At 38.9% G+C, this 11,536-nt stretch overlaps 1 protein-coding gene across 1 annotated transcript in view; it reads right to left on the bottom strand.

Annotated features, from left to right (window-relative positions):
- Window positions 1-10,900, bottom strand: part of SHOC2 (SHOC2 leucine rich repeat scaffold protein) — a 35,018-nt gene extending 24,118 nt beyond the window's left edge. The window contains exon 1 of the mRNA XM_057380606.1: window positions 9,939-10,900. Within this exon, the coding sequence (XP_057236589.1) occupies window positions 9,939-10,641 (703 nt within the window). The 5' untranslated portion in view covers window positions 10,642-10,900. The remainder of the gene's footprint in view (window positions 1-9,938) is intronic.
- Between the last annotated feature and the right edge of the window lie 636 nt (window positions 10,901-11,536).

Raw genomic sequence — 11,536 nt, 5'->3', positions numbered from 1 at the left:
ACACGAGACCCATAATGTGAGGAAACGCAAAGGCTCTTCAGAGCACCTCACAGACTGAGGGCTGTTACTCATGTGGGGCTTGAACATCTACTGTAAGATAAAGGGAAGAGCAACTTGGGATGGGAACAGCTGCTATGGAATCTTTAGGGAAGGGGAAAGGGAGAGATCAATGTAGCTTAGAAGGACARGTGTAGGAAAACAGAGGAGTGAAAATGAAGGAAATGAAAGGGTCCAACCCTTACAAACCAGTGCTGTTTGTGTCCTGTGGCCGACCAGCACCACCTGCCCTGTCWCCTCTTCAGCTCTGCTCTCCTGGGCGAGGAGCTCTCTGTTCTCGGGGTAGCAGGAACAGCTCAGTGACCATGACCAGCACTGCTGAGAAGGGCTCTGGCCACGGCGAGCGTGGCCACCAGAGCAGCAGCCACACAGCAAGGGCAGCTCCTCGCCCGCCGCAGTGACCGCAGTGACCGACCCGTGAATGGCCACATTGTGCGTGGCACTGTCACAACAGCAGCTCTGTCAGGGGTTACACCAGCACAAACACATGGCAGAGACAGTCAACACCACAAATAATGATCTGCAACTACAAAGAKGCCAAACTGGAGGCCAGCTGCATAATGCTCTTCCCAGGAGCTGGTGTTCAGTGAGTGAAAGTGTCCTTCTTATTGTCTGAACAGCAGCAGTCGAACTGAGGAAAGGCTTCTCAAAATAGAAAAAATATGAGAATAAGTTTCACCAAGATACAACTGAAATCTGGAACTTTTGCTTTGCCAGGCTAAGAAGCGTATTTCAAAATCAAGAAGTTTTCTTTCAGGTACAGAAAGAAAAAWGTCTAATGAGTGAGAAGCTCATAATCTTATTCCCAGTAAAAGAATCAACATATGCATTTTTTTGGTGTACTACATAAAATTTACTGAAACCCATTTTTATCTTGATTTAACAGAAATAAGTCAGTTARAAATGTGCTGCAGATCAAAATCAGCCTTAACCAGAAAGCAGTTTCCTGAAGAAAAACCCATTCCTTTTCACCATGTGAAAACTCCAGCATCACTTCACTAAAATACTGTTCAAACACCCAAAATCATGACAATAAAGCAAGCACTACTTTAGGGAAATACTAACACAAGTAAAATGAACTCTTTTTTGCCACAAGTAATGTCCAAAACAGACAAGTTCTAAGGCCCACAGTAATGAATAAAGGATTCTCTAGGGACTACTTGCAACTGCACTGAAGGGATAAACACCCTCACAACAATTAAAAAAAAAAACTAGGAAGGTGCTCGGGTTTGGAGTTRGTTATTTTGGGGGCAAAAAAGGTTTTTTGCCTTYTTTTTCCTTTTTTACTATATTGCACTGTGATTGCAAAGGAAAAAAAAGCAATTAAAGCTCAATGCCTGCCAAGAAAGCCGACAGGAATTGCATGTACTAGCTGGCTTGACAATAAAAGATTTTAAAGTAGGAGCAATGCCCATTTGAAAAACATGAAACTGTTTCTCTATAAATAACCTTCAACAAACAGTCAGTTACACCCTAGCATGTAGTTTTTAAAAATCTGCGTTTTAAAAGGCTCTAAAAAATCACACGATTCACATGCATTTTTCAGAGAAGCTCGTTTGTGAAGACTCCAACCACCTTCCATTTAAAAAAACTTGTTAAAAACACAGCTAAGTATTCACCTCAACAATCCTTAAAAAAACGTGGGGTGAGCAATCACCTCACAGTTGCTCTCATACACACAAAGAGTAAATGTTATAGYATGACAAAGCTAAATATACCTGCTTAAACAAAACCAGTACAATGAAATGACTAATATTTTCATTATAATGAGGCAGAATTACAGTCCCATTTCATGGCCAACTCTGAAAGCCTGTTATGACAAGAGGGCCAGGTTACATGCCCTGACTTACRAAACTCTGAAAAGTTCTTTCTGGCCATTTAAAACACAAAAAAAAATTTACTTAAAAAAATACTAAAGTACATACAAATTAACAGTTGGAGAGAGCATATAGGTCAATACCAAAGAGGCTTCAGTGTCTCCTCTCACTAATTCAGGCAGTGGGCACGACTCTTGGATGGCAAACACAATTTGCAATGTAGCCTGTTTTCTACTGGATTAATGCTGGGCCTGCCCATGCTTAAGCAGATTGAAAATTATGAAATCCTTCACAACATGATAAACCCTAGGCCAGATGACACAGCAAGAGGATCAAGACTATTATGGAAACTAGAAGGAAGAGGAGAATGCAAATATTAGTGGGACTTCARGCTGGTGTGTCAGAACATTGGTTGTAAGTTAATTTGTAAGTATTAATTAACCAAAATCAGCAATGCTGGGAAAAAGTTACAAACAGGTCCCATAACTTTGATARTTATTCTTCTTTCATTTGGTTCTCTGCTGGCAAATGAAAAAAAAATAAAAAGGAAAAAGAATTTTCAGTCTATAAAAATTCTTTGGAACAAGTTTGCTGATTTTAGAAAAGAAAATTAAAACAATTTTACAGTTTCTGAATCTGTTGCCTCTCTATGTGATCCAAGTACATCACTGTGAGAGACAGCCTGAGCTCTTTGTTCTGCTTTTCAGTTGCCAAAAGTACAGGTAAGCAGTCAGAGCAATTCTGAATTATTATTACACAACTGCAACTTACACAGAAGAGTTACTGAGGAGAAGGAATAAAATTTTAATATGGTCATGCATGACTTATCTACCAAAGTTAAAATACTCATATAAGTAAGAAACATGCACAGCAGTACTATTCACAATTTGCAGAATGCACACGATGATCTAGTCACGAGAACTGCTCAAAAATACAAAGTTAAGACTCAAACTGTGCTCTAAAACAAGCTTCAACAAGACACAACAGCGAATACTTTTCACTTACTGCTTAAAACTGAAAGCAACAAATACAAACAAAATTGTAAACATGTTCAAACAACATCTCAAACATGCAAAATGTAGAAAAAACTGTCTTAGCAAGAGCTCAAGGCAGGATTTGAGGTGGACAGTGGAACCTCAATTGAATGCCAAGACAAAGGCGAAGTCTTGCACCTAGCAAGAAATAACCTGTAAAGAGGTACAACTTTGCACGAGGAGGTGAAAAACAGCTCTGCAGGGAAGGACCAGGGGTGCTGGTGATGCTGAGCCTGGGGTAACATCCGGATCCTGTCCATTTTGAGAGGAACAAGCTCTCAGATTTTAAAGGCTATCCACCTCCCAGGCTACATTATCAAGGGCAGCCTGAGGGAAGTGATTATTTCCCTCTGTTCAGTACTTATGAAAGTATTCAAACAGTTAAAATAATTGCAGCATTGACTATAAAAGAAAAAAAAAAAGAAGAAGAAGAAAAAGCCCCTGGACTTCTAACAAACTGTCAGTATTTACTGGAATTACACTTGGGGCATCATCCCAGTAAGCTCTGCAAGCAGATCAGAAAGGCAGGACTACTTTATCATTATCCTAAAGCCAGTCTGAAGAAAATGTAATCAGGAGGAATTTGACTATCTGACAAGACAAAACTGCATCGCCACAAGAGCTTTCATAGGAACCCACATACAAAAGTTGAAGCTGATCTAAAGGACTTCTACACTTTTCCTGCAGTTCAAGAAAACCACCAGAACTGGATCAAACAAGCAGTCATTACCTCTGACTTCTAGGGAGAAACACACATTTATCAATGCCTATATTTATTCCATTACTGTTCACAACTTCATGTTTTTATCACATTAAAATACAACTATATAAAAATATTCTCAACCACTGTTTGCAGACATCACCACACCAGTAAAACCCAGAAACACAACTTTTTTTGAAATTGATGAAACAGAGAAAGGGGATCTTAGATACAAATAATGTAAATAAATATTTATATTGTCAGGTCTGCTAAAAKAAAAAAAGGRAAATGAAAWTCAGAGCATCACTGAAAAGCTTTGCAAGTAACAAGTTGCTCAAAAAGGAGACACCACATTTAGCATGGAGTGAGCAGACCTGAACTAATGTGGCTGCACACATCTGGTCYACTGTCTATACTACTGAAAATAAAACAGGTGCAAGTGTTATGAGAAAGAGTTTCGAAGCAGTGAAGAAACCACAAATGATCTAAATATTGGGTAGATGGAGGAAGAGAAGAACTGAAGAGTCTCAAAGGCATTCCAAGTCTGGTGTAGGCAGATTCCCTGAATTACATTCTAAAAATATTTCCCTTGCAGAACAGCCCTGACCAGATTCTCCCCAGAATAAGAGTTGCATTCACAGACAGAAAACACAATATTTGGAGTCTCAAGAAACTTGCAGAAACTATGTAAATGTAATTTCAACCACGTTGACAATATTACTTCTGTTGAAGTTGCGTGTGGTAGCGCAAGAAAAATATTCAAAACTGGTATAAGATACAACCTTGTCTTTGCAAAAAAAAATTATCAACTTGATTGTGCAAAACAATTCCTGCAACAAAACATGGAGGAATGCAGTAAAACTCCAAACACGAGAAATGCAAAAGGCTTGCTTAAGTAACAGCCTGCAAACTGAAACATTTGCTTGGCCTCATCCCAAGACAATTCCTCTGKTTTTCATCCTTCTCGTGCTGACTGCCTGACTCACCAAAGCATTCACATTCTTCCATTCTAATCTTCAACTTTTTGATCTCAGTGGAATGGGCAATTTACTAGATAAGGAGATGAAGATGGTGTCCACCTTGTGAACTTGTCCCCACAAGCATCCCTCCAGATTGTCTTTTGGCAAAGCTTTCACATGGAGACCTTTCCATTGAGTCTTATTTCATGGGTGCCACCAGAGACAGAGCAGCCAGGTGAACAGGTAAGTTCAGCATTTCCCTTGGTATTTGTGTGAGTGTGTGTGTGTGTGTGTGTGTGGATACAAATACGTTTGTATTTTCAACATTTGCGTAACACTGACCTTTTCGTCAGAAACAGCATTCAAAACGAACTTGTAGACCTTCCTAAGGATGAAAGGAGTTATAGGAGTTTAAAGGAAAAAAATGGTCAGGCCTTTGGAAGAGGAGCGAGTGTACTGAGAATTACTAAAGAAACAAGCTGCACCACTCAGGAAATCCCTGATACAAAAATAGCTGGATGTGGGCAAGGAGTCAGGTTAAGCCTCATATATAAACTTACTCTGTTTCTATGCACATGTTTGCTTAGGGCTAGAGTCAGCACCAGGATGCTGGACAAGATGCACTCTGAAACAATTTACCACCACTCTTAGGTAGGATGCAATTTGTAAGAATGTCTGGTTCACAAAGAGCAACACAGAGTAGTTTTGCCTTCAAGAAACTTCCATCAATGGATTCTCACCACTACACATAAATCAGGAAGGTGTGGCTGAGGTAATGCTACCAGGACTCCAACAAGCTACACTGGCTTTTGTGGTACAAGGCATGGCAAGCAGCAGGAAAAGGGAGAAAAAGATTCTGAAAACAAAATCTGATGCAAAATTTCTGAAAACAAAATCTGATTGCATTTTCAATGTCTCTCTGCAGACAGTAATCCACCCTTCCTCGGAGCCCTTGCAGCACTTGACATGCTTATGTACAACAAGGGCTGAGAGGCTCTCAGTGAGCTGCAGCCCAGCTGATGCCAGCTCAGTGTGGGCAAAGCTCAGTCCTGCTCTCCCTGCTMCAGTTCATGCTCTCCCACTCCTCCTCCCACACCAGCTCCAGGCTTTGCTGAAACTACACCGACTTCAACTACACCTAAAGTACTAGAGAACAAAAGTAGCAGCTGGGAAGCTGCCAGGAGGGGAGTGGATACTGCCACTTTCAGCATCATGAAGCTGTTACACATCAGCACATCCATTTCATAAAAACTCCCACTGAATCACCTGCAGAGCTTTTGGCTAAACATGAAAAAACCCAAACCAAAACAAAGTATTTAAGTATTTTTTACATCTTATTCAAACAAAGATGTTTATATTGGAAAACACAACAATGCATACCAAGACCTCAGCTTACTATGCAGTCAATTGAAACAATTTCAAATGGCATTCAAAATGTAGAAGCAATATAGGTGTTGCTAGAAAACTGTTAAGAGAAGTCTGATAAATGACCAGCAGAAATTATTTGATTGGTACCTACCTATAATAAAGTTTACCTATAATAAAGCAATTGGAATGAGAGATGCTTAATTCTGAGAGGAAAAAAGACCAGAAACACACACACCTGTTAATAACTATAGATAATAATACTTCCTCTTTCTCACTAAAATGCTTGTTTTATATGCAAAGAAACTTTTCTTCAAGTGTAGTCACCTAATATAAGTTTATGTTGTCTAACTACCAAAGACAATTTTAAGTGTGAAACAGAATAAAACTTTAGCTCATTTCCCAGCAGCTCAGAGCTGGCAGGTTCACCTCTTCCAGGTTTTCCTCAAACATCTGTAAAGCCATTTCCAGGACACCTGAGACCAAATGCAAGCAACAGAGGGTAACTACTGCATCTAAGAAGAATTGAACATCACAGGCACAAAAATCAGCTACTCAAAGACATACTGGGTAGTGGAAGAAAGGTCTCAAGTGTCAGAGCACTTAAGAGTCCCTAAATTCATTTCAATGAGAGTAGAAGGAAAATAAAGTTTATAAGGCTGGAGACTAAAGATTCCTAAAAAAGTAATTAAATGGCATGATTGCTTACAAATCAGGTGACCCTTTATTTTAACACAGCAAGGTCCTGAAGTCGGAAAGCCATTTACTCTTCTACAAAATTGAAAATTTTTGTTTAGTAATAGTGAAAGCCCTCACAAGTCTGTAGCACCAGGGTAAGACTTGAACGCCATCCCTCTTTCAGGGAACAGCAAAGTAACATTTTTCAAAATGAAGTCTGGATGTTTAATTTTCTTTTTGTCCAGGACAAATCTTTTGTAACACATCCACCTCCAAAAGACAAAGTAAAGAAAATCCAGATTCTTTGCACAGCGTGCACCAGATCAGCAACAGAAGCACATCGTAGTTAACTGCTGCAAGACTCTTCCTCACTGGACAAGTCAGTGGGTTACATAAGCTTTGAATTTTTAAAAATATGAACAAGCACACTAGCATGCCATTGTGAGCCTTAGGCCTTAGAACAATGGGGCATTTTTAAAAAGAATTTGAAATGCTCCGCATGATATTGCTTTGTAAAAGATAATGGCTTCATTTTATTTCCTGCTCAGCAGCAACAAAAATTTCTGTGTTATTTACAAGCTGATAATATGAGTGCTTGCTAGTTTATAGTATTTAGATACAGCATGGTAAGACATACATAGGATTAAAAAGAGAGACTTAAAAGGGAAAGAATTTTTTAAGTGCGTATGTGAAACGTAGAGAAATAGTAAGTGTTTAAAGAAAYAGAAATTCCATTGGAAAGTCAGAAATACAGTTCAGCAGTTTCATTTTTCAGCTGTGTTTTCAACTCAAATATTTCACTAAAAAAAGTAAAATGAAACTCAGCTACCAGAAATCAATTACATAAATTAAACTATCTTATCTGGTTTTACCCTTTGATGAAAAAGATTTTCAAATGCTTGTTCTATGTGTCTTGGCAGTTTAAATTATTTGTGTTACTTAAACATGAATTAATTTTATTTTTCAGCTGATTCAATTTCAGGCAACCTAGTCTGACAAATYTACTTTGAATAAAGAAGGGTGCTGTTGAACATGATGATTTCCCTTTGAAATTCTTCATAAGAGTGACAGTTGTCTTGCATTTGTGCTTCTAAAAGGCCTTCCACAATGAGGTGCTGACCCGTAACAAGGAACAYGAGCATTATCACAATACAAATAAAGGCAGGACTAACTGCTGGATACAAAGACAGARGTAAAGTAGTTAATGTTCTCAAGCTAGGGTCTGACAGAGGACTGAGAACATTGCCTGTATGCATATCAAGACAATAAAAAGAATACAAAAGAAAGAAACAAGTCAGATGTTCATGACACAAGTACMTACTAATTTTCCCATGAAGCGGTTACATATGATCTCTTTCAAGACTACTGTGAACAAACACATACAGRCATTACATACTTCAATGTAAACCATATTCAACAAACTAAAGAAACAAAGAGGTTCCAGCAAGAGCAAGGTCTGCAGTGTCAAAYATATCTAAGAAAAGTTTCTTAAGCRCARCACCAAACACTAGGATGCAACATCTCACATGTTTTCTCTTTGCTTACTACTAGTATTACTTCAAATTTATGCAGCACTGTCCCCAGTTGAACCTCAGAAGATGGTTCTTTGCTAGATTACACCTAATAACTGAGGCACAAACAGAACCAGGTACAGTACTGACAACTGTACAACAGCTCAACCAGTTAAATTGGGCACAATTTCTTCAGTGAATGTAGAAACATGCAATGTGCTGGGCTTTCTGTAAACATCAGCCCCATGGTTTCCAGTACAATTTGTTTACCATTATAAAATTCAACGAGGCTCTTCAACATAAACTGAAGTGTCAAAATAGGTGAAAAYTGCAATTCTGTCATTCTCCCAGGGGACATTCAAAGTATTACCAAGATGGTCATGACAACTCAAAAATCATGTGGACCAGAAAACATACCATATCAACCATGTCATTCCTAGCAAAAAAGTGTTCCTGTGGCTCCAGCAGAATCCATCCCCAGCTACCACGGGGAGCCAAAGACTCAAACCAACAACTGGCAGTACCACTGCATTTCTTCACTCCTGTTACTATGGACAAAGCTCTCTGTAGTGGATTAGCAGYTTCAGGCATGTCCTGGAGCTCCTGCCAGCAAGAATATGTATCTTTCATATCAACATGCAAGATAAAGAGCAAACACTGCTGGCTTGAGAAAAATCTATCAGGTATACAAACATGAGCATTTCCCAAGCTTYGCAAAATTAGTGACCATAGGGAGACACTTCAGTAACAGCACACTCACACACTGGTTTGGACAACACGAAAAAGTCCCACACCAGCTGTTAGAAACAGGGCATGGGGATTATTACTGASAGTGTTACAAGGGATTTCACAAGGTTTTTTTCACACTTGAAGAAAGTCAAAGTAATTTCTTAATTGCATGAGGTTTATATTCCACCTCCCTCTAAAAGTGCTGAACTATGCTTGCATTTTAAAAAMCAGTGATACACGAATAAAACCCTACTGATAAAATAATCTGACTTTTATGGGGCACATGTTGTTCAAACATGGCTTGAGAACAGTGTTCTAAAGTTTTCCATGAAGCGGAACATAAAAGGAACAGCTCAGAAGTTCCTTATATACAGCTAGTCCAGCACAATTTTTATAACAAACCATTTAAATTAATAAGGCATTTTCATATTATTTCACCATCTTTCAAACCTTTGTAACAATGTTTGGAAAAACAAATACTATTCATCTCAAAGTCGTAAAAATCATCAGCCATGCATACAACATTTGGTCRCTTCAGAGTCCATGTATTAATATATTCATGACTTATAAAAGGCAGAGACTTGCAGAAATCATTTACCTAGAAGATTAACTATTACAGCACCCAACAGCTTGCTCATGGTAATAGCATGTAGCTACCCAGTCTACCTTGTATTACTGTGGTCACACCCCTCTGTAACATGCCCATAATGTGTTTATAACTTGGAAGAGTTCAAATCAATATTGATTTTACAAATCAATAAATGATTTGTAAAAAAATCTTAAAATAAAAAAAGCCCCTGTATCTCTTTCTTTTTTAAACCATCTGGGCTCTCAAGACAGAGAGCACAAAGCAAAGATGAAAACAAGATACATCTGATTTTGAGATCACAGATGAAGAAAAAGGGCTTTTGTTGTTTAAAAAGAAAGATACAAGATACTGACTATTCTCAAGGTAACAGTGGAACAATATCATGAAGAAAGAGCGTAACTTTTATAGCTTGAAATGAAGTACAGTTTACATATAATTAACTGAACTGCAAAGTGAACATAGAAACAGCATCACACTTCCAGTCAATATGATCACTTACCAATTTCAGCAGGTAGTTGCTTGATTTTGTTCTCTCGTATGCTAAGCATGGTGAGTTTTGACAAGTTTTTGATATCCTTTTCCACAGTAGTTATACGATTAAAGCGTAGGTACAGAGTGGCGAGGGAGCTTAGCCTGTACACCACCGAGGGGATTTCTCGCAGTTTGTTATGCCGCAGGTCAAGCATGCGCAGTTTCTTCAAGTTATCAAGAGAGTCAGGTAAACTGGTGAGTGAGTTTTCACTCAGAGCCAGCGTCACCAGGTTCACAAGACAGCCCACCTCTGCTGGTAGGCACTGCAGTTTGTTACTGTATAAATAAAGTTCTGTTAACTGCGTGAGCTCTTTGATAGCTGATGGAAGCAAGTGTATAGACCTCTTGGACAAGTCCAAGCGCATAGAATTCTCTTCCCGGCATTTATTTAGCTCTTTGATCACTTCAGCATTGCTGGATTTTTTGCGAGTACCTGTGGCAGGATTAGGTCTTTTTATCGTATTGTCCACTGAAAAAGCTACCCCAGGCTGCGTGCTACTGGAGTCCTTCTTTCCATCTTTGGCATCTTTCCCTTTGGTCTTAGGCTCCTTTTCTTTGCTCTCTTTCCCAAATCCKCCAGAGGCCTTGGCCTCCTTCTCCCTTTCTTTAGACGACTGGACTTTTGGATCCTTCTCTTTACAGTCCTTTTCTTTTCCTAGATTACTGCTCATGGTGACTCAACGTTCAGCAAGCACCACATGAAATCCGTTTCTGAAGTCCACAAGAAMAATTCAATGCTGAGGCAACAAGGATCCTTAAAACCCTCAAGTGCTGAACCRAGGGAGGAGCTTCAGAGGTGTGACACCCATTTGCTACATATTGGTTCTGAAGGCACTCTTTCCTAATCCTGGTATCAGGAGATTCAGCTGTAGAGATCAGGTCAAATGCTCCCTATTAGTATTTCTGGAACAYAGAGAGAAGAGAAGCCAAAGTTAGTGTAAATATAAAACTTCCAGTTAAATATTGAGTGTTTCTACATCAAGACTGTGCTCACTAAGGTTAATGATTTGTCCTTCTGTTCAAATGTCAGTGAAAACCCCAAGGCTAAACCAAAAATACTACACGTATTGCTCATAAGACCCACTGTAGTACAAAACTATACTAATTAATATACACGAGGGAAGAAAAATTACAATTCTTAAACAYAATACTGCCTTCAGCTCTACATTTGAGTCACCATCTTACATCTTACCTAGTTCTTAGTGTAACCCTCTGGTCATCAACATGATTRTTCTCTCTTCCCTCAATGTTTAATCAGCCAGTAAATATCTGCTATRATTTTAAGTGCCTGACTCTTCAAACAAACCTGTACAGGCTTATTGTTTCAGCACAAAAGAATCTCAGTTCAATCCACACTGAAATCTAATATGCTTCGGTAACACAAACACTTTGCCTTGAGATTTTTCTTCTGACCAGCTCCGAACCACAGGTCTCTGCTTTTAATGTGGAGCAGAACGTTCTCACCAGTTTCACATGCTTTGAAGACCCAAGCACAAGGATTTTTAAAATAAACCTATCAAAAAGTCAGCTGAAAGCCCAGAAGAAATAATAATTATGCTTCAATTT

The sequence above is a fragment of the Malurus melanocephalus genome, unplaced genomic scaffold (assembly GCF_030028575.1).
Source record: "Malurus melanocephalus ecotype Western Australia unplaced genomic scaffold, MMel_1.1 scaffold_463, whole genome shotgun sequence".
Lineage (NCBI taxonomy): Eukaryota > Metazoa > Chordata > Aves > Passeriformes > Maluridae > Malurus > Malurus melanocephalus.
Note: the sequence above shows the minus strand (reverse complement) of the source record. Positions and strands in the feature narration are given on the sequence as shown.